The 21,584-nt window shown below is 47.4% G+C and overlaps 6 protein-coding genes across 6 annotated transcripts; 2 read left to right on the top strand and 4 right to left on the bottom strand.

Annotated features, from left to right (window-relative positions):
* Nucleotides 1–854: 854 nt before the first annotated feature.
* EDB93DRAFT_1040253 (uncharacterized protein) lies at nt 855–1,165 on the bottom strand (the record flags this gene model as incomplete). The annotated part of the gene is made up of 2 exons (XM_041444549.1): nt 855–1,060; nt 1,117–1,165. Coding segments are annotated over 2 exons (255 nt in total), but the record flags the coding sequence as incomplete, so codon positions are not given.
* A 466-nt stretch (nt 1,166–1,631) lies between these two features.
* On the bottom strand, nt 1,632–8,283 carry EDB93DRAFT_1323055 (uncharacterized protein; the record flags this gene model as incomplete). The annotated part of the gene is made up of 20 exons (XM_041454975.1): nt 1,632–2,127; nt 2,180–2,264; nt 2,314–2,402; nt 2,457–2,893; nt 2,941–3,100; nt 3,152–3,451; nt 3,503–3,606; nt 3,655–3,823; nt 3,880–4,259; nt 4,314–5,002; nt 5,052–5,433; nt 5,480–5,798; nt 5,850–6,148; nt 6,202–6,583; nt 6,631–6,863; nt 6,920–7,036; nt 7,085–7,285; nt 7,331–7,850; nt 7,901–8,179; nt 8,218–8,283. 20 exons carry the CDS (start codon nt 8,281–8,283, stop codon nt 2,071–2,073), a joined length of 5,268 nt encoding a protein of 1,755 aa, XP_041302846.1. The 3' UTR covers nt 1,632–2,070.
* Nucleotides 8,284–8,520: 237 nt separating this feature from the next.
* On the top strand, nt 8,521–11,028 carry EDB93DRAFT_1255116 (DEAD-domain-containing protein; the record flags this gene model as incomplete). Its single annotated transcript, XM_041453730.1, has 3 exons — nt 8,521–8,635; nt 8,690–9,432; nt 9,487–11,028. The coding sequence occupies 3 exons, from the start codon at nt 8,521–8,523 to the stop codon at nt 11,026–11,028; spliced, it is 2,400 nt and encodes a 799-aa protein (XP_041302845.1).
* Nucleotides 11,029–11,188: 160 nt separating this feature from the next.
* On the bottom strand, nt 11,189–13,587 carry EDB93DRAFT_1093713 (CTP synthase N-terminus-domain-containing protein; the record flags this gene model as incomplete). Its single annotated transcript, XM_041446541.1, has 12 exons — nt 11,189–11,445; nt 11,498–11,800; nt 11,848–12,005; nt 12,062–12,150; nt 12,202–12,334; nt 12,386–12,645; nt 12,693–12,887; nt 12,937–13,038; nt 13,093–13,125; nt 13,177–13,313; nt 13,367–13,474; nt 13,527–13,587. 12 exons carry the CDS (start codon nt 13,585–13,587, stop codon nt 11,189–11,191), a joined length of 1,836 nt encoding a protein of 611 aa, XP_041302844.1.
* Nucleotides 13,588–18,023: 4,436 nt separating this feature from the next.
* EDB93DRAFT_1107782 (uncharacterized protein) lies at nt 18,024–19,826 on the top strand (the record flags this gene model as incomplete). The annotated part of the gene is made up of 15 exons (XM_041447767.1): nt 18,024–18,049; nt 18,103–18,176; nt 18,232–18,264; nt 18,321–18,340; nt 18,394–18,408; nt 18,567–18,595; nt 18,648–18,661; nt 18,713–18,744; nt 18,802–18,803; nt 18,861–18,862; nt 18,923–18,982; nt 19,032–19,166; nt 19,225–19,456; nt 19,513–19,594; nt 19,623–19,826. The coding sequence occupies 15 exons, from the start codon at nt 18,024–18,026 to the stop codon at nt 19,824–19,826; spliced, it is 960 nt and encodes a 319-aa protein (XP_041302843.1).
* Nucleotides 19,681–21,547, bottom strand: EDB93DRAFT_1175914 (uncharacterized protein). The gene is made up of 9 exons (XM_041450496.1): nt 21,294–21,547; nt 21,141–21,236; nt 21,059–21,083; nt 20,957–21,001; nt 20,830–20,904; nt 20,693–20,772; nt 20,546–20,636; nt 20,130–20,523; nt 19,681–20,071 (listed from the first exon to the last, which is right to left on the bottom strand). The coding sequence occupies exons 1-9, from the start codon at nt 21,453–21,455 to the stop codon at nt 19,933–19,935; spliced, it is 1,107 nt and encodes a 368-aa protein (XP_041302842.1). The 5' UTR covers nt 21,456–21,547; the 3' UTR covers nt 19,681–19,932.
* Nucleotides 21,548–21,584: the final 37 nt, after the last annotated feature.

Genomic DNA, 21,584 nt, shown 5'->3' with positions numbered 1-21,584 from the left:
CCACCGCAGACCCGCGTGTCCAGAGGAAGCTGAGAGTGGGCGCCTTGGACTAGCACAAACCCTGCGAGCCTAATTATGGCAAAGACGTTTGTTCGGTGAGACCGTGAGTCCTAATTTACTTTGCTCATAGTCTTTTTTTAACCCATTTTGCATTAGCCACCGACCCGTGTGATTGCCTTTGACCCGGCCACACGACTCGATCGAGCATAACAAATTTCTCGACGATCAACTGACTGACAAAGTTCGGCTTCTTCCTCTGCTCTCGACTCGTTGCTTTTCGGGATTTGCGCCTTGGAGAGGATAAATATGTACTCCTGCCCTCTCGAAGGAGGAGCTGAGTTTTCTGTACTGACCGCGACGGCTTCTTGCTGTCACACGTTACTTTTTTGCGTACGCATGGGGATCTTCGATCCTGACGTTCCCCACACCCAGAATGAAAATAATGTTTCCGGTTTGCATCAATCGGCTGTGGGGATTAAAGCTAACCCGCTCCACATGATTCATATGACGATCGACGCTGTCTTGAAAGTTTCTGGAAAGCGGTACCGACGATGCATGTCCCGCACGTGGACGACCGTGCTGTGGCGTTGGGAGTCTTTTGCAATCTTGGCGAGGCACCTCGAGCTATCAAGTCAAGACGAGCGTTCGTCGTCGATGCAAGTACAAATTACCGTTTTGCTACATAGGGTATACAAAAGAATCGCTAGCCAGCCCATAATTATGTGAGTAGTTACATATGGTATATTGTACTGGAAGTGCTCGAACCATGATAATTGTCACCTGTGCCCCTAATTTGACCGTCTCCTGTGTACTTGTCTTCCCCTTTGAAATCTGATCATGTTGCTCGCATCAATCATCCTTCGAAGTTGAGCCATAAGGTCCTTTGCTAGGAAGACGGTGCCGTTGTCTTCCTCGTAGCGTATGCGGTCTTCGTCAAGAAGTTCGAGAACACGAATGTCCTCGGGGGAAACGCGCAGGTCATGGGAATACCGAAAGATGGACACGAATTCGTGTCGAAAAACGATCATCCCTAAAGATGTCTCTGATTGGAGTGGGTGCACTATGTAGATTATAGACGATCGTATCAAGCTCGGATCTGAATGGTGGACGACTCACATTGGACCAGACATATATCGCCCTTTACGCGTGCGAAGGCGAAGCGTGGATGTGTTTCAAGATGTACTTGTTTCAACATGGAGGGGGTAGCAAATGTTATTGAAGATGGCGGCTGCCGAATGTGCGCATCGGCATTGTATGTGAGGGCAGCGGTGGTCATGCCGGACAATGGACAATGGGAATGTGAATGGACGGGAGGTGCGAGCAAAGGACGCAGCAAAGAAAGGGAGGAACACATGGGTTGGAGCGGTGAACAATAACCTTTATAGACACGCGAGGAAAATACGGTTTGTGGCTAGTACATGCTCCGACAATGAGGAAATAAACTTAAAGCGGTGAAAGGTTTCAAAACAGAGAAAGCCCTCTTTATGATCGGAGTCCTATTTATGGAAGCCGCAAGGCCAGAAGCAAACACCAGCACGGGACTGACCTATATATAGATAGCTCGAGTTCGCCCGGACCGTGATTGATAAGCCTGTAAAATTTACTTTTGTCTCGAGGATACAAAATTGATGGCCGAGTGTAGTTTCAGATTCGAGTCGCAACCCACCGTCTCGCGTCGGGTACCCAGGAGGAGCATACGCAAGTTTACATTAATATGACGTCAGAGTAGAAATTTTCAGGAATGGAAGATATTCCAATTTCAAATTGTAGATTATCCCGTGACCAAGGAAAAGAAGCAACAGTCTGGGAGATATACCTTGAATATTCGGGTGTGACGACAAGATATGCACTCCGAACAAGGCAGGCCGCCTACCATGGAGCACCCATGTCCGACGGTCACGGGAGACGTTGTGCTTGGTCAGGGGGCGGTCTAGATCATACTCCACTGCAATCATCACTCGATCCAGCTTAACCCTGATCATGCGGGCAGAGGCTATTAATATTAATCATCGACGCATACTATCAGTAGGAGTCATCCTTGGAAGCTATAGAGACACCAGACATGGTTCATCACAGTATGTCAGATCGACAAAGCGGACAACTTGACGAATGGCTGCTTTTGAACCACTGAAAGCCAATTTAGATCGTTACGAGGGTCGATCGAGCGTCTGGTACTCACTTTGTACAAGCAACTCGCATGGAAACGGTTCTTGCAGGTCTTGCAGGGCTTTTGTGGAAGGCTGCTGTCCATGACGCTGATGATCCTGTTCCAAAGTAAGAATCAATACGATCATACAACTGAGACTTGCGTACGAGTAACAGATCGCACACTCCACTTGACCAGCGAAATGAAGGGTCACGTTCTTCGTGAATACAGTTAGGCCGTCGACAATCCGACCATTCTGTGCACGACTCTCGTTAAACAGACCATCATTCATCATTGCCATGTCGCTTACCTGTTGCCAAACAATTTGTTGTACCCCCAGCACCCAAGCCCTCCATCTATCTTCAGATACCCCGACCATCTTCGTATCACGGATCTCAAGTCGGTGCAATGGCCAGTCGCTTGGCAATCTCAGAGACAATTCTAGCACTTGATCATCGACTGTGTAGGAGGCCGTGACCTCTCCAGCGCTCGGTGACACTTTGATAACGAGATTCTCCGTTGTGTGCAGCTCTGACGATGGATCAACCTGCCGCACTTGCGCAAGCTCGGCTCTGATAATGCCTGGTGAGAAGTACGAAGCAGTGTAGTCCACCACGCGCGATAATAGCTGTCTGTCCGAACAGTCTGAGATCCAGCCTCGGATTAATGCTGGGACCGTCAGAAGCGCTCGATGATAGATATGAGCGGCCAGGAGTCGTATGCTAAGGATACTCTCGGGCTCGAAGTCTGAAAAAAGTTAATTCGAAGACATGACGCAGGATAGAACCACTGACGGTCAATGAAAAAGTCATCGACTGCCCAAATATCGAGTTTGAACGCCTTCTTCTTTCCACTGAAGAGATTGAGAATATCGAAAACGTTAGGTATGAAGAAATCCCCGATAATACCAAGGCTCCTCATTCGATTAAAGTACTGCGACCGAACTTTGATAGACTGGAGTGTGCGTCAGCTAAAAATAGTTTGAAGCCTAAAACCAGTACTCACAGCATCGATGAATAGATCAAACACGATCATCCATGCTAGTAGGTAACCAGAAACTGTGTGTAGTTCAGACAAATCGATCTCGACATCGTCTGATTCAGAATCATGGAATCCCTCTGCCAAAGTCAAATTCGATTGCAGAATGGCAAGAAGTTCAACAGGTATTTCAGCGCTGACGCTGTCTTCCGTGTCAACAGCAGATTCGATGACGAAATATTCGGTCCGCTTGCGAGCTGCTTTGTGCAAAAGGCTGTACCCCATCCGCTGAACTTCGTAGGAAGGATCAGTGAGGAGGTGACACATCTAGACATCAAGTATCAGTACAGGCACTCGAAACCCATTCAAAAATATGACTTCGGGCAGTGTTTTCTCGTTTATCAGTGCATCAGGCAACCCTTGGATGACTGCAAGTGCCAGTTCCCTGCACAGAGAACGTGGTTCAGAACGATCGGTATTATCTGTGGCAACTTCAGCGTCATGCTCCATTACTCTGAGTTGCGACTGACCAAGTTTCGTGGATACCAAGTTCTTGACAAGCGTTAGAATAGGTTCTTTCCTCCCATCCCAACTTGCACGCAGTGGCTTGTTGGTCAGGACCAGGTCTTGAATAGTAAGGATGAGACGGAGCGATCTCCCTAGCATCGTCAGCGTTGCACTATCGGCAAAAGAACAATTCTAGATGTAACTTAGCCACAAGTATGGCTACGAGTTGTTATAACAAGCTGACATACCTCTAAGTTGTTCTCGACCACATCAAAGATGAACTCCCAATGGTTCCCAGCAATGTTCTGCAAAATCGGGGACAAATGCATGAACAAAAGTGGCATCATGCTCTCCACATCTTCGTCGATATCGTCGTCGGAAGAAACCCAAGCTTGACAGGTCTTCACGACATTGACAGCGCGATGCTGTGGCAAGAACACCACATCGGACTCAGAATCAGGGGCTGTTGCTGCAAGACGACGAAGGAGGACGACTCCCGTCGTGTTTGCTCTGCTCGCAGGTACTCCAAGGAGATCCGAGGCAATCTCGTTGCGGTAACGATCCATTCTCGATGGCTCTGGAGCAAATTCAGTGATGCTGGAAAGAATGGTCACGGTGGTTTGGGGCGCTATAGACGTATTGTTATGCGAACATCGATCACGACATGATCTATGTGACGCACCTGACTTTTCTAGCCTACGTGCCAGATTCAACCATTGGTCAGAATCTGTTTTGCTAGCACTCGCGAATAGATGCTTCAACACCGAGCGCAATACTAGTGAATCTCTGATAGTATCCTCACGTTTGGCGTGATTGACGACGTCCACGACAAAAGACGCCAAAGCATCCGATGACGGCGTGGCACAATTAGATATGCAAGCGTTGACAACCTGACTGTGAAGGCCGTCGTCGCCTGTAGATAGGAGGTAAGTAGATAGTTGGTGAACCTTCGCCAACAGTCTGCGCAGTTCTGACCGCGATACATCTGGTCCAAACAATCCACTCGGAGTTGCGGGGACGCGTAGAGCATCGTTTGCGTATTGTCCAAGTATAAGTATGTGCCGCAGTGCCCACATATTCTCCTTAGCGATGCTCCGGTTGTCGCTCAGGTACGCCAGAAGAGCAGACGTTACCCTGATGTATGATGAATAGCTTCTTGGATCGAATTCCAGACCAGAGATAGTTGAATCCTCAAACTCCGAGATAGCCGGGATGATGGACTCGATGAATGCAAGACTAGGGTCTGGTGGATCAGATGGAAGCGAGTTAATCATTGCGTTGAATTCGCCTGCTGTAGGGAAGACATCTGCAAGCGGGATGATATCAATGCCTTTCGGCTTATGACCTGAAAGTGTTAGAATATCTTCTGGTCTACAAAAACAATTCAGAAGCGCGGCGGGGCAAGGTGGGCTGCACAAACCGCGTGTAGGTAGAGCAATCTTGAAGAAGCTCTTTCAATTTCTCTTTAATTATTCCGCTCAGAGCGCTTTGTAGTCCGTCGTCTCCCTTCGAAACCCAGAGATTCCAAACCCCTCGTGCGGTATCGATTATATGTGTTTCCAATGTGGAGAATGTTACTGGTAGAAGATATCCTACGATGAAAACATCTGGGAGAATAGATACCAGTGAGTCACTGGTAAGCTTATGATTCTTGCTGAGCATGATATGCGTGAACTCTATAGCAGTGTCCAGCGCAGTGAACGGCGCATCTGCTGTGTACAGAATATCGCCTATAGTGGATGATAACGACGATACAAGCGTATCGAATAAGATATCTTGCCCGTTCTCCGAGAGGAAAAAGTCTATTGAACAGTCAAATAAGAATACCAAGACCAAAGGAGGACTCACTTGGTACTTGGATGAGCCTCTTTATCACATCGCTGCGAGAAGTCGTGACATTTCCGTTTAGCACCTCGATAAACAGGTGTTCTATGACGCCATCTAACTCGCCATCTTCGGGCCGTAAATATTTGGGACATATATCGGCGTCAATCACGTCCAGTAGTACTGATAACAAGTCGATCTGTTGGGAAACATCGACCAGTAACACATGCCATAGCTCCACACAAAGATCCTCGTCATTCCGACCAGACATGAACGCAGAGATCGCCTGAGGAGAAACTTGCAGAATGCGAAGCGCGTTGTTGATAAACATGTTGTCCATTCTCTGCCAACAGTCAAGAACTGTACTTTTACAAAGGAAAGAAGGGTTACACACCATAGCAAAGTCGGTGTGCTGGAATAGATGAGGACCAAACGTCTCTATTAGCGTGATCACCACGCCAATGTTCTTCGAAACTTCAGCACTGGTCGTATCAGAAGCAAGTACCGTCTCGCACTTCCCAACCGTTTCCTGCACATATTTGCTTATGAGAGTGCGTGTAAACTCTGCAGGAAGGTCTGTCGCTTCGAAGATGTCCACGAACGTCCGAAGCACCGTAGGTGTAAGAGAGGGAGACTGGTCCTCTTGAGAAAGGATCGCACTCGAGACGGTATCCCAGGCGGTGGTGAAAAGATCTGTGAAGGAAACGCGTCTTAGATCAAAATGGTGGTAGACAGAATACACCTACCCGTATTCAAGCGATGCAGAGATAGTAACGAACTAGCTATCAACTTCCCCACATCATTCTCGTCAGTTCTTAGGCGCCTTGCTTTGAGCTCTTGCCAAATGCGTGTAAATTGAGATTTGACAAGTTCATCTGCCGCGTCTTGTGAACGTGTGTTATTTGGCGCCAGGCCATCTGAGAAAGACCCAGATAACACTCTATGGTCATGGGATCCACCCAATAGTCTTCTCGAGAAGAACACCAAACATTCCAGGAGAGACGAAAGGAATGCGGCAGAAGGCACCTTTCTCTCTAAAGAATTCAGGGCATGGCCGTCGATTGCTGCCCAGAACGAAGTGAAGAAATCGTCGAGGGGCATCCCCGTCCTAGAAGACGCTGCGATGACCTGATAGACGGATTACTAATCATAACATGTTGCAGCAAGGAACATACAGAGGAAGGAATGGTCGATAAAACAACGAGGACCGTCGGATACCCATCGATGGGTGATCCAGCACATCCAAGTTCAAGGAATTGAAGAAAGTCCCGGTATGCCTCAGAAGAATGTTCCTTGCGAGTGGAAGATGTTTTATTCTCAGACTCCTCGTTATCCGAGTCCGAATCATCACCATCCTCGTGTTTATCTGGTTCATATGCCCCTTCAAGAATCCACGCGTTTGGGAATTCTGTAGAGCCAAAAAGTTAGGAACGTTTGATGATTAGGTTATTAAAATCGGGTTGCCTTTGAGGAAAATTAAGACTGGCTGGAACAAAGCATTTCTAACTCCTGAGTCCGTCTCGACCCATGCAGAACGAAGTAAAACAACGCTCAGGATAGGAATAAATGGCCCAATAGCGCCTGTATATTTCTTAGCGCCTTGAACAAAAGAAACAATTGACAGATCACCTCTGTAACGTTGTAGCAGCAGTGATAATAATGCCCACGTGGCCTGCCGTACTTGAGGTTGCCCGTGCCCAAGACCATGGATTTCAGGGTCCGGAATCCAAGGCGCATGCTCACCGCAGTACAGCGACGTCCAAAACAGTGGGTTAGACAGCAAGCCAGATAGATCATCTAGAGACATAATCTTCGAGGCAAGGCGAGCATCTATAGAACTATAAGAACTATGAGCATTGCATTGACACGACTTACCAAAGAGCCAGCGGAAAGCGCTTAGTGCACCAAAACGAAGTCGAGCATTCCTATCAAGGTCGTTCTCTTCATCTGCCTTGTTGGATTCTAGTTCTTCCCTAGAGGCCGCTGGAATGAATCTTCCGCCGGGTTTTTTTATGCCTGGAGTGGGAGCCACAACTGGTGCAGGGGGATTGAGGTAATTATGAACTCCTGGAGGATCCAAAAGAGTTCTTTGAAGGAATTCCATTATAGAAATCAGCATTTCCGTGTTTACTAGTGTTCCTCCGTCTGTGCCTGGAGAGGTGATGCTAGACCAGGACTTCTGTCCCTGCAGAGATACCTGACGATCGACGTCGTGGGCGAGCATGCACCATGTACCCATAAGAGCCTCAATTTGCTCAGATGTTGCAGTTTCTCTCAAAAAGAAGGTAGCGGCATCCCGGACAGCAGGGATCCGTAGATATGAGAAATGGAGTGCAGCAGCCAAGAGGCGGATCCGGCGGACAGAATGTACAAAAAATACAGGAGCCCTATGGAACTAGATACAGTCAACGTCGAAATATGGATCATGATTGCCAAACGACACACCCAAACTGGAAGCATCGTGACAAGTGCATCGCATTCTACGCTCTCATCCCCCTTCCTTGGACTTTCATCGATCCATTTTGATTGAAGCTCTTCCAAAGCCCGTCCCTTCGTGACAGGATCCTTCTTTCCCAAGGATCGAAGAATGATAACTAGTTCCGGCGGAAGTCTATGTATAAGGCCAAGAGTATCCAATGGATCTGGCTGCGGTGGTGCTGGCTTAAAAGGAGGGATGTAAACCTTCTTCCGGGGTTCCTTTTTCTGACCTTTCTGTTTCTTCTGCTTCGCAACCACAGGGACTTCCGGAGGGGTGCACCTACAGCTGCCTTTCGAGCATTCTTCTTGCGCGTACCCGAAGTTGCTGAGGATTTTGTGTTCTTCGGCATCTTATTTACAAGTTAATAAGAGCTTCAGGTAGTGCGCACCGCCGAGCAATTTGCGATGACTAAGTAATGTGAGTGGCTGAGGGTATGTGACTAGTGACTAGTGGTTGTTTATACTTGTTGAATCCTAAAGCCTTTGATTTCCTTTTTAAAAAAATAGCTGGTTCTTAAAAACTTCCTTCCTTACCATTAATTCGTCACATCGTGATCTACCTCATTTTCGAGGCTTATAACTCGTATATGACGTGCAGTCTGCTCGCTCGAGCAACGACAGCCTCAAGTAGAGCATGCTTTCGCTCACAACTCCTTCAGAGCCAAGGCCATGGGTTTGCGACATTGAGAGGAAAACGCGCAGGTATGGTCATGCAATTTCTAGCCAGATGCAGCTGCAATAACCGAGATTTCTCAGGCATTTTAATTCCTCATGTTTGTTCACGGAAGTATGAATCTACTGCAACAGCGTCAGCAGCCGCTCCTCCTGTCGTTCTGCAAGAGAATATCGCAAATGCTCCAGCACCCACAGGTATCCCTGCGGGTAACCTTCCTCTCGAAGAACCATCATGGGAATCGATGAAGCAAATGATATCCTATAAGACACTCAGTGCTATCACTGACAATCCTTATCGATTCAAAACTATGACCCCCGTCCAAGCTGCAGTTGCAAAGCTCCTCCCAGAGCTTGCTCTACCTCCTGATTCAACATCTAACGACGCTCCGACACGGTCACGAGATCTTTTGGTCAAGGCAAAAACTGGTACCGGGAAGACTTTTGCGTTCCTAATTCCAGCTATCGAGGCTCGCGTTAATGCCATCCACGCTCGGGGTAAGCAAGCGGTTCGCGATGCAGGCCTTGTTTCAGACAAGCATCTAGAGGCACAAGCTCGGAGACAATTCACCAGGGAGCATGTCGGCACCCTTATCATCAGCCCTACCCGCGAGCTCGCTACACAGATTGCCAACACTGCTATCAAGCTGACCGCGCATCACAAGGACTTTGAGGTTAGACTATTTTTTGGCGGAGCGAGTAAGCGAATCCAGATGCGCGACTTCATGAAAGGGCGGAGGGATATTGTCGTAGCTACCCCCGGGCGACTTCGTGATTTGCTGCAGTCGGAGCCTGAGGTAGCGAATGGTATTAGCAAATGTAAAATGGTATGCCACCCTATGAGTTCAGTATGATCCCCTTGCTTACCTATTTGTGGCTAGGTGATATTCGATGAGGCAGACATGCTTCTCGATATGGGCTTCCGGGATGACATCGATGCAATTATGAGTTATTTGCCACCTACACCTGAGAGGCAGACATTCCTCTTTTCAGCAACACTCTCTCGGAACGTTCGCCAGGTCGCACAGACAGTTCTTGCCCAGGACCATAAATTCATTGACGTAGCGCATGAAAGTGAATCCCCAGTTCACGCACACGTCCCCCAATACCACACCGTCCTCCCCAGCCCATCTCAACAGATCCCCCACCTTCTTCGTCTCCTTGCACATGACCAGCTTTCAAACCCGGGCAAGAGTAAAGTTATATTATTCCTCCCCACTACACGCATGACACAGCTTTTCGCGACACTCACTCGCGAGCTTTCAAAAGTAGTACTGCCTGCTGGCCAGTACACCAAGGTGTACGAGATTCATTCTAAGCGCGCACAGGACTCACGCATAGCCGCCTCTGATGCTTTCCGCGCTGACAAGTCTGGAGCGTCAATTCTCGTCACGTCCGACGTGTCTGCACGAGGTGTGGACTATCCAGGGGTAACGCGAGTCATTCAGCTGGGTATCCCCGCTGCCACGGAACAGTACATTCATCGTGTCGGACGTACTGGTCGCCAGGGTTCCACAGTTGGACGTGGGGATTTAGTTCTCCTGCCTTGGGAGATTGGCTTTTTAAGCTGGCAGCTCAACGAAGTTCCGCTAAAGCCAGTCACATCAGATGAGCTCGCGCGCCAGGTTCAGGATCTCGCAGCTCACTATGACGCTGACCCTCAAGAGGCATTCAAGAGTGTAACAATTAGGACACATGATCTCAAGGGTCGACCAATGCGGAACACACCCAGGGCGTACGACGCGCCGCTTTCATCACGCCTTTCCTCGGAAGAAATGCACAACAGCATCGCGGCGATACTAGAACATATCGACGAAGAAGCTGTCAAGGAGACTTTTGCTTCTCTCCTTGGCTATTATATCCCTAAGTCGCCTGAGTTGCGAGTTCAGAAGGGCAACATATTGACTGGATGTAAAAATTGGGCAACGGAAGCATGTGGTTTACCTGCACCTCCGCATGTCAGCGACGGCTTCCTGCAGAAGATGGGCCTCAACGACGGACGCACGAAGCACTTTGGCAAATCGTACCGGGATCCTAGGCCTTCAGCCAGACCTGTAAATTCATGGGAAGGAAGGGGCAAGCAGAACCGGTCCTTCGAGAACCCCAGAGGAAACTTCCGTCGGGATGAGCGGTTGGATGAAAATGACCCTTCTGGCGACGTTGACGAGTATCGTGGTGCACGTTATGGAAGGGAGAAACCCAAACCACGTAGAGAGTGGAGTGACACTTCTGGCAGTACTGAAGAGTACCGCGGTTCACGCTATGGGAGGGAGACCAGACCACAGAGAGAGAGAAGTGACCCTTCTGGCAGTACTGACGAGTACCGCGGTTCACGCTATGGCAGGGAGACCAGACCACAGAGAGAGTGGTCGAATAATGCTCCACGCCGCGAGAACAGCTCACGCGGGTTTGCCAATCGGTAATGGATTCACGACCAATACTAATTTAGATCGCATACAATGCACCACTCGACTTTCGTTATTAGCCTACAGTCACGCTTATTAATATCATCCAGAGTATTTGAAATGGCATTGATTCCACATATTATTTATGAGTGGTATGTGTGCCATGCTCGCTAGCCTTTTAGTCAGTTGGTGGTGTCATGGTACCGACACCATTGGCAATCGGATGTTCTTGCGTACTTGTCCTCAACGCCTCTTCACTAACCATCGAATGTTCGGGGTGAGGTGGGCGGAAGGATTTTAGTTGTTCCTGGATCTGTTCTTCGAGATCAGATTGTCCACAAGACGCTGCAATGAAGCCTAGGAAGGGTGGTGAAGGGTTGAGTGGTCTAGAGCACAGTTCGGGATGGGCTTGTAGACCCATGAAAAATGGATGATCTGCAATGATCAATCGTAACAGCCTTCAGATCGATTGCGCATATGACCATACCTTTGAGTTCAAGGATCTGCATTCTCTCCCCCTTTTCGTCCTTGCCCACGAATGTAAGACCGCTCTCCTGTAGACGCTGCACCTGTTCCGGGTTGACCTCGTATCGGTGTCGATGCCTTTCCCACATTTTTTCATTGCCGCCGTATAACTTGCGAGCCTTGGACCAAGCCTCAAATTCACGGTCAAATACAGTGGGTCGAAGACCCAGGCGCATTGTTCCACCCATATGAGTGCGTGAGATCTCAGGCATGAAGATAATAAAAGCATTTTGTGTATCGGGAACGAGCTCAGCCGAATGAGCATCTATGGAAGATAAGAGAAGCAATGGCTAACAAGAAAATAGAGCGAACCTGGTATTTCGAGCACGCTACGTGCCCATTCTACCACAGCCATCTGGAAGCCGAGGCAGATACCAAGGAAAGGGATTTTCTGCTCTCGTGCCCATTTGATGGCAAGAATCATACCCTCCGTGCCGCGCTTTCCGAACCCGCCAGGAACCAGAATACCGCTGTCCTTATTTGAGAACCAGACGATCTCCTGATCAGATATACGGCCGCCACTTACCCAGCACCAACAACTGCTCGCCACGCATCGTGGTATTTAGCAGGATCAGATTCCTGCGTTGAAGACTCCAGGTCCGATGACTCGACCCACTATGCAACATCACTGTGAGTCGTTTATTCTCGGGTACCAACACAACCAACCTGAATAGTGAGTTTCCTGCGAACGCGGAATGCAGAATGTTCGAGGGCTTTTATGACAGACATGTACGAGTCTTTCAGATCGGTGTACTTCCCAACAAGGACGATTTTGACTTCGTCGAAGAGGCGTTCTTGCCTGGACAATGAGAGATGAGAAACGATGATAGGGGAAGAAAAATAACAGTACCCTTTTGTTACGGCTCTCCACTTCATTTCCAAGGACAGCCCTTTGGAAACCCACTCTTCTGTGATGTTCAAACTTGCGAGATTGAGCCGCTTACGGAGATACTCGATAATTCGTTGCGACTGTAAGAGCAAGGGGACGTGGTAGACAGACGAGACATCATGAACGCCTATCACCTGCTCCGACGCAACGTGACAGAACATGGAAATTTTGTCCTTGGTAGAGGATTCAAGGGGTTGGCGCCCCAATAACCGGCACGCAATCTCCAGACAACGTCAGGTATGCCATTTGAAAAGGATACATCACTTACTAGGTCGGGCAGCAGACCGAGCCCGCGCAATGCATGAACAGTAGTCTGAGTTGGCTTTGTCTTCTGCTCGCCATGCATGTCGGGAACAAGTGAAACATGAATCAATGCGAAATTATCGTGTCCAACGCGAAACTGGAACTGGCGCATTGCCTCTATAAACGGCGCCGACTCGATATCTCCGACAGTGCCGCCAAGCTACAGAAAGTCAATATCACGGCGGAAAGTGTTGCATGTTACTTTTCACCTCCACAATACAAATATCAGGTTCCTCTCCTGATTCATCCACCGGTATCTTTGAAACACGCTGTATCCAATCTTGAATCGCGTTCGTTACGTGCGGCACAATCTAACCGCCGAGGATTAAGAGCAGTGAGGTACGCAACAATTGTCATGGACGTACTTGCACCGTTTTTCCAAGGTACTCCCCTCTCCGCTATTCAGAACAATAAACTCCTGTCAAAAAGCGAGAGAGAAGACAACTCACTTCCTTCTCAATAACTTCACGATATATTTTGCCCGTAGTAATGTTATTGTCTTTGGATAGTGTAACGTCGAGGTATCTCTCATAATTCCCCAGGTCTAGATCCACCTCGCCACCATCATTCAAAACGTAGACTTCGCCTGATGGGCGAATCTTAGACGGTTGTTGAGGAAACGTCGCACTCAAATCTCACCATGTTCTGTCGGTCGCATAGTACCAGCATCTATATTCATATAAGGATCTATCTTGATAGCTGTGACCTTGAGGCCTGCAGTTTTTAGGAGTAGGCCTGTTGAGGAGGCTGGGGGTGATAATAAACAACCAGGTACAGCGTCAAAAGCGCTGTGTCGCACCGATAACACCCTTCCCGATCCCACTAACAACACCTCCGGAAACAAGGATATATTTTGTCATCGCTGCAACAATCGAGAAGGTGGCAAGCAGATGAAGAGCTCGCAAAAGATGACGAGCAGAACGCGTCAAAATTTTGGAGACCGTGATCAACAAATAAGGAAAGTGACGGAAACATGAGCACTGCCACTATCTTATCACTAAGCTAACGAACGTGCGAGAGATAATTACGACGTCGACATTATAGACCACTAAGAATTGAATCCAGTGCTTACATCAGTCAAAGGACAGAGGAAAGTTGATTGCGAGGAAAGAACGAAAAGAAAACAAACGAGTGTGTACGTACTTAAGTAGTAAAATGAAGTTTTCACCAAGTGAGGAGTAACCAACAGGTCACTAGTCACTGCCAGTTGACACGTGCGCACGCTGCTGGAAAGACATACCAATCATGTCTTCTCCTGCATCGGAGCTATCCACAACCTTAGTGTGGTATTGTCGAACGCCAAGGATGAGGCGTGGTCCGAGCACAAACAGCTGCATAACTGAAAGAATTTGACGAAGGCCATAGTAAATCTGAGGTCCCATGGCAAGTGAGTTCTGTAAAGTGATGAATTCAGGTCACCAAACGTCAGCGACAGAAGGGCGTACTAAGTCTGGAGACAAAAACCCGAGGTCGAGACAGGAAACAGCAACAAAGCTAGCATGTACACTTCAGCAAAAAAGGTTGACTAGATTCAAATTACGAGCGCACCTGGCAAAGTAAACCACGTGAGTTCTCATTAACACTATAAAACTGTCCCTAACGGCCCATCCTGTCGAGGGTCGTTGCAGTTCACGGAAGTGTTTTACAACAATCCAGACTGCAAGACACAGCGCAAGAACTTCCCATAGAGTGGAGAGTATCCAAGTTATGAGAAGAAGAATGAGGGCGTTTGCCTCCGGGTCATAGCAATAGCATTGATAGGTACCGGAGAAAACAAGCTCCTCTGGTGTTCGTTTGATCAGCACAAGTCTTTCAACCGTAATTAAAGCTTACCCCCTACAGTATACTTGTTTAGGATTCCAGTCATTACTCCACAGGCGACTGTGACTGCTGTGAAGAATACAATGAGAAAGATAAGCATCTTTCTTGATTGTTGATACATGGCATATAGTCGAGTGATCATAATGGCTTGCATGATGTATCAGTCAAGACGATATCATTGAAGTACCATAGCGGAGTAGCTTACCGCCTAGCATGGCATTTGTGATAACACTCATCCAATTTAGTGTGTAGTATATAGCATTGCCTGAAAATCCAAGTCAGTGACGCGTGCTGGAAGATGACTTAGCATTCCAGGAAAAACCTCACAGCTGTCGCAGTCAGTGTGTTGCGCCGACGAGTTTGTTGATAATCTCACTCACCCCTAAAAATAGTATTGCAGTTAGTGGGATGGAACTGGAAGCGCAAATGCGTTAGAATACATACTTCATCTGTTAACGAGACTGTCGGAAGAAATTCTATACGTCGCTGGTCAGAGGAAATACACACGGTGTATGTGAGGAGACATACGCAGCATGTTGATGCTAATTGTGAGTAATGGCTTATTAGCACAGCGAAAACTTATTAACCTTGCAAACCTACACAACGTATACTATTCCAACGTAGCGCAACTAGAATATTTTGAAATTAGCATGTCTTACCAACTGCGCCGCTTGCAATATAAGCTACGCACACCGATGTATAGAACCGTAATGAGGGACCAGTGATGCCTCTGCTGCGAATTAATTGTGTCCTTCTGGTATAGGACTCTGCTCACCCAGACCAGTTCATACTGCAATAATCATTCTTAGTGGGTTGGATTCCTCGTTAATGGCGTCAATTTACCTCTTTTCCGATTGTCAATGCTGAAATGATCATAAGGATATCAAAGTGGTTCCTTAACACTACCTTACTTACCGCAATCGTATATCACCGCAGCGGAGGAGGCAACTGTTAAACCACAACTAAGACTCATGAGTGACAACATCCGACTGGTTGTCCACGAACCTATATAATAACTGATATTGATATTGAAATTGATCTGCGGCCACCAATAGGGATCGTTTGAGACTGCGGTCATATTTGAAGGATGGTGGGAGTCACTAGCGTGAGTCGGGGCACTGAGTGGCAAACTTGGTAAAATATCATGATAATGGAATTCGTGTTAGATATAAGTATCACCGCCCATCTCCCCACTGCTAAAAAAAGGCACCATGGAGGTGAAACGTTCTTAGTTGACCGTTACCATCGCGGTGTGATATCAAGGACAACGGGGCAATCTCCTGGAGGCTGGAAAGCCCCTAGTCCGACTCGATCAAATCAAGGTAGAATTTGGGCGAGGTTGATCGTCACAAAGTAGTATCTTTACAAGTGGAACGCTTAAACACCGCAAATATTGAACGGGTGACTGATTGATTGTGATGTATGAAACTTGTTTCCAACGCGAAGGTGTCCTTGTATCACTGGCAGTTGCGGTATTTTATCAGTAAAATCATACAACCACCGTAACTGATCTAACACAGATCAAGGAGCGATCATGATGCAGTCTTCGGGAACAAAAGTCTACCGTCTGAATAATTCTTGAGGAGGCGTAGTATCTCTCTCCACTTTCAGTGGCCGTGTGACAGCATCATGACCAACTCTCCTGAAAAAAGTCACGTTCTGTTGGCAGAGAAAGTCAAATGGGTGCCTCACCTATCCCAATCAACCACCCCTACCAATGCGTTCTGGAAGTTCCTCTTCGCATGTACCTGTCGCGTCGTGCACACTTCCTCACTCCCCGTTACAATGTCATCAAGACAAAAATATCCCCGTAATGGAGTCCCCGACATCCACGAAGTGTAAGAATACTGTAAGTCTGTGCAAATTCTGCGATTGACAAGGTTTCTCTGATCCCACTAAAACTTTCGACCCGAGTAGTATTCACGTGATGCATATTATTGACGTGATCCCGTCCGGACCTAACGGTCTAGGCTATGTTCATTTCGTTTTTGTGTTTGATTTTATCCGTTGTGACAAGCGTTCGTATGTGCTGCACTGCCTGTATGGTCTGTGCGTTTTCATTTCTTAGCGGCATGGCAGTGTCTCGTTTTCAAACTCCTGCCTACTGATACCTATCGTGGAGTTTGGGTTTTTGGCCTGGCGGACGACGAGCAGGGACGCTTATCGCCTTTTTCTAACTTCTCTAGTCTTCTTTCCAGGTGAGTTTTTTTATGTAGTAGTTCATATCTCCTCTATCTGACTTCACCTGTCGTCTTGTCAGAATTTAGTTTCGCGTCTCACCATTCTCACCTCTTCGAATAGTGGGGTGGAGTCCCAAAGTCGTAGTTCACGCAGCACGCTGTATTACGTCCCCTCCGTCCCCTCGTTGTGGCTACTGTGTATTTCTATATCGAAATTTATTTTCATAGGGTTTCCGGTCCTCTAGCCTGGGACCGCTTTTTCGCCAGTACTCCTTAGCGGCTCGTGCAAGCCCATTAGAGTCTCAGGTGTGTTTTGAACCATTTGTAATGTTTAGAATTCTGCTGAGTCCGAAACACACTTTCACGTCAAAATACCAACTTAACATTTATGGCAAAGGTTTTGGTCGACGCAGGCCGCATTTCTCGAGTAGTGATGTACACCTCAAATGCTGCGTCTCAAAATCCCTACTATGTCCCAGTGCTTACCGCTGTATAAAGCTCCTTTGTATTCAAATAATATTGAAGGAGGCTCTGGCACGCTGTGACCCCCTTGTCTTATAGGTACGATACTCATGTGTTATCGCCTATAATTACCGTCGTTAAGAATACCTCACTGCAATCACTTTTGGAACTTTGCGACATAGCACCTGTTGCTTTGATACCATCAATATCCCTGGATCCATATTCCTCTAGGTCGAACCCTACAATAATACCAAGAATACTTGAAAGATCGCACTATCATAGCACGGATCTCGAATAGTTCGTCGGTCTTTCTTTGCGTGAGTCACTGATGTAAGTTCCTGTTCATAGTTGTGATGAAAGCTCGGTCATCGCGAGATAAGTACGAAGCTTACCAGGGCGTACTGGCACGGGATCAGGGAGTAATTCACCTCGCATGAGGTATGTTATTCTTCCTTATCGGCGTGTGAAGCGTTCATGTTGCGATCCATTGGCTCCTGAGAAAATGATTGCACCAAGTACAGCTATCCTGTGCCTTCGGCATTCATACTCGACATCTATTTACATTTCTCAAAAGGTCCGCAACTCTGCTGAGAGCATGCCGACCATGACCCTCACTGGGCAAGCTTGCCAATCTCCCCAAACGTGACACCTGCTATTCAAACAAAACTTACCTGGGCCATTAGTGATAGTTTCTCCTGCACTGAATGACAATCAACGACTTTCTATGATAAACAAAACGGGGTGCGCATCATTTGTGGGTGCTGACAGAGGCCGGATATCTGATGTCACTTCAGAATTCATGCTGGGTCATTTACTTCAATCAATCAGATATCATGCCCTCAAGTCTCACTTTAGCAATGTAAGCGCATGTTCATCAGGTTCCCCTGCTCGCTCACTCACATCCTCTGATAGTATGACCCTAGTTTCGAGCGATCCCAGCTGGTGGCCACTTATCAATGCAGAACTTATTTCCAGCTATTTTGTAGGTTCGTGGAGAGCCAGTCGCACGATGACCGTGATGACTCAATTAACTTTTCGCAGTTGTCGCTTGTGCTATGGCAATATACGATTGGGGTGAGCAACATCAAGTATGGAAATAGAAATATTCAGTGACATCATGGGGTTTCTAGGACTCACGTTCGGACAAGAGGTAGGTTGACACCATCAGCAGGAGCAGTCATCTCGCTGAGAATGGTCTTACAGGTGGAACTGGTCTGGGTGAGCGGACTCCCAAATCAAAAGACTGATATGAAGATCCCACAACTAATTCGCGGCAGAGGCAACACTGGTCCATGATGACCGTTCTGTATCTTGCTGTATGTGTCCTGTGTTTTCAAGCGTGGTTAGCAAGCTGTACCCATGTGATTATATCCCAGGCACGGTATGGTGGAATAGGATTTGTTGTGTAAGTTTCGAAGCTTAATCCATTGATGTTGTGCTCATTATTCAACAATCAGGATCAACATTTTATGTATGTCTCCTCGTATAGACTCCTTTTCTTCTTGTGATGAACGACATACAGTCGATGTTCCAACAATTCCAACAACAGATGCAGTGAGTATTTCCCACCGATGCCTTCCATTCCCGTCCAAAAATTGAACTACCATGTAGGGGTGAGTGAGATTCTTGAACAACTCGTTAGTTCAACTTCAACCTAATGACTCCCACAGCTGTGAGTTTGTTTCGAGCCTGTGATCCTCCGAAGCTGATGACCGATATTGCTGGATTTCAGGCCGTATCATGTTCAACGCAATTAATTGGACAAGTGATGTTGTAGATATAATACTGGGTGGTGAGCTAAATATCTCCGTGATATTGACTCAACTGAAATATCATGCAAGCCATCATGATCACTCGGTTGTATGCTATGTATCAGCGATCCAGAAAGATGCTGGTATTTCTTGTTGTCGTCTTTCTGGCTATTAGAATCGCCATTGTAGTGGTGATCGTATTACAAATAAGGCAGGTTACAGGGGGTAAGCCCTACATGTGTATGAAATATTCAAGTGCACCATGCTCACCGATAAATACCAGAGGAATTCATTCTCTCCGGCACCTATCAGTGCATATTTGACTATTCGGGATATCTCCAATTTCTGGCTTCCGTGACTTGGATACTCGGCGCTGTATGGGAAGTTCTTGCGCTGTGTCTCGCAGTCTGGATTGCTGTAAAGCACTTCCGTGAACTGCGAATACACTCAACAAGGAGTATTGTTACAGACTGTTTTACGGTTTTAATACAAACTCACGCAAGTTACTTTGCGAGGTGAGCTCACAATTTAATTGCGGCTGTCTTTTCCGCTCACATTCTGCACGTACCAGCTTTCTTGCTATAGCTTGCTTTCATATCGGTTCATTTTCTTTGGCGATCTTAGCGGTATGCCCATCTGTCACCAACCTCTATGTGCGCCCACGATTCATCGATTCTATAGGACGTGTATTCCTTGGACGCTCAGATATATGCTGGTTTGGCTCAAATCTTCCAAGTGGTGCAGCTGTCTGTGCTTGGACCACGCCTCATCCTTGGTGTTCGAGAATATCACGCTAAACTCGTGGCCGACTCCGATGCAACAACCGCTATGACTTCAATTGCTTTCCAGGAGCGCGTTCATGTAGAAACCAGTAGTACCGTGTAGTACGGGACATGTTCGATATGATTTACAATCGGCGGGTATTAGTCTGCAGATTGCAGGAGTTTGTTTGTATTTAAGGATGTTGATTCGACCAGCTTACAACTGATTGTTACGACACATTGGACAGATCGACCTGAGAAGGCATCTCCCATCCCAGAATCGCCCCAATCAGATTCTGTGCCGCACGAGTTGCCATTTCTAGTCGAGTTTCTAGTGTAGCGCTTGCAATATGAGGCACTATCACACATCTACATAGCAAATATCAGTACAGCTAAGAACATCAAATCAGGTAAAGCTGGCACTGACCTCGGCTCCTTAACAAGAGGATGATCAATCGTGACATTGGGTTCCCCTTCGACGACATCCAATCCAGCTCCCCAGATCCATCCTTCTCTCAAAGCCTTCGCCAGAGCATCTGAATCAACCAACGTTCCGCGACTCGCGTTCACGAGAATGCTGGTCTTTTTCATCTTTCTAAGCAGTGTCTCATTCACAACATGATACGTTTCGCCCCCTCCAGGAGCAAGCACAAAGAGAACGTCACTTTCCCGCGAAAGTTCATCGAGGTCTACCTTCGAGACTGCTTGAAGTTTGTGTTGTTTTGCGAGCGCAGCATCCCGAGCGTGGTTTGGAAGTGATGACGGGTTTGAGAAATACAAGCAGTGTGTGATTCCGAACGGCACCAGGCGCGCTAGCGTCGCTTTGTGCGATTCGTCCAAAACCAAGAAAACCGATTTTTCTTGTGGGGGATGACGTCGTAGTACTGAGTTGTGGTCCGCACAAGCCAAAAGGAGCCCACGAGAAATTTGCCCACTGACATTGATAATGATTCAGCACAAAAGATCTCACAAAGAACACAAATCACTGACCTGGCCCCTTTGCACAAGGTCTACACCGGCGCCTCCGTTTCGGCCAGCCATGAGAGCGAGCATGACCGACAGATCAGCAACTACGTGTCACGAAGATAAGCGGCGATTTAGAGTGTTTGTTCAATGCCCTGTCCCACCTGCGTCTGTCAGGACATCAGGAGTATATCCCACTTTCAAACCACGTTGTGCTGCTTGCTTGAGGTCGATGTGGTCTGCGGGTTGAGGTTAAATCAAGTGCTGGCAAGTTCAAAATACCACACGCACCATACCCAACGGACATGGTGGATACCACCTTCAAAGATGGCCCAGCTAGCAGACACATGCCGGTCAAAACTTAGCTAAAGGTACTATGTGTTGCATACACACCCTTGTCCAGAAGCTCTGCATCAACCTAAGCAAGTCATCATCAGCGGATGCAGTGTCTTTAAACATCAAACAATGACCATACTTTGTCCGCGAGCATGACAATCACACCTGTCGCACCAGATATATTTTCCATCAACCATGACCGTTCACAGGCACTGTCCTGCGGCCAGACAACCAACTACAACTGTAGTAAGCCCCTCGTTCGAGTTCCTATACCAATCGAATAGTAACTCACATCTAGTTCTGGTCTTGCCTCAAGAATGGACATGACATTGGGTCCAAGGTTGCGACATACAACAACTTTGAATCGTTGACTGTGTAGATGAGATGCGACAGACATCAGTCGCTGGGTGGGCACAGAGGGAGCAACGATTGACCCTGACTCGGATGAAGACATTTTAGCCTGTTGCTGGTCTCCGTGACTACTACTGAAGCCTCTAGGTAAGTGGTCGAAAGAGAAATGTTTAAATCTGATCGGGCCACAATGAGAAGTATGAGCGTGTATCAACACTTCAACTCGGTCCGC

Source organism: Suillus bovinus, assembly GCF_016758785.1.
Source record: "Suillus bovinus strain UH-Sbo-P2 chromosome Unknown EDB93scaffold_86, whole genome shotgun sequence".
Taxonomy (NCBI): Eukaryota; Fungi; Basidiomycota; class Agaricomycetes; order Boletales; family Suillaceae; genus Suillus; species Suillus bovinus.
This window is presented reverse-complemented; position numbering and strand designations above follow the sequence as displayed.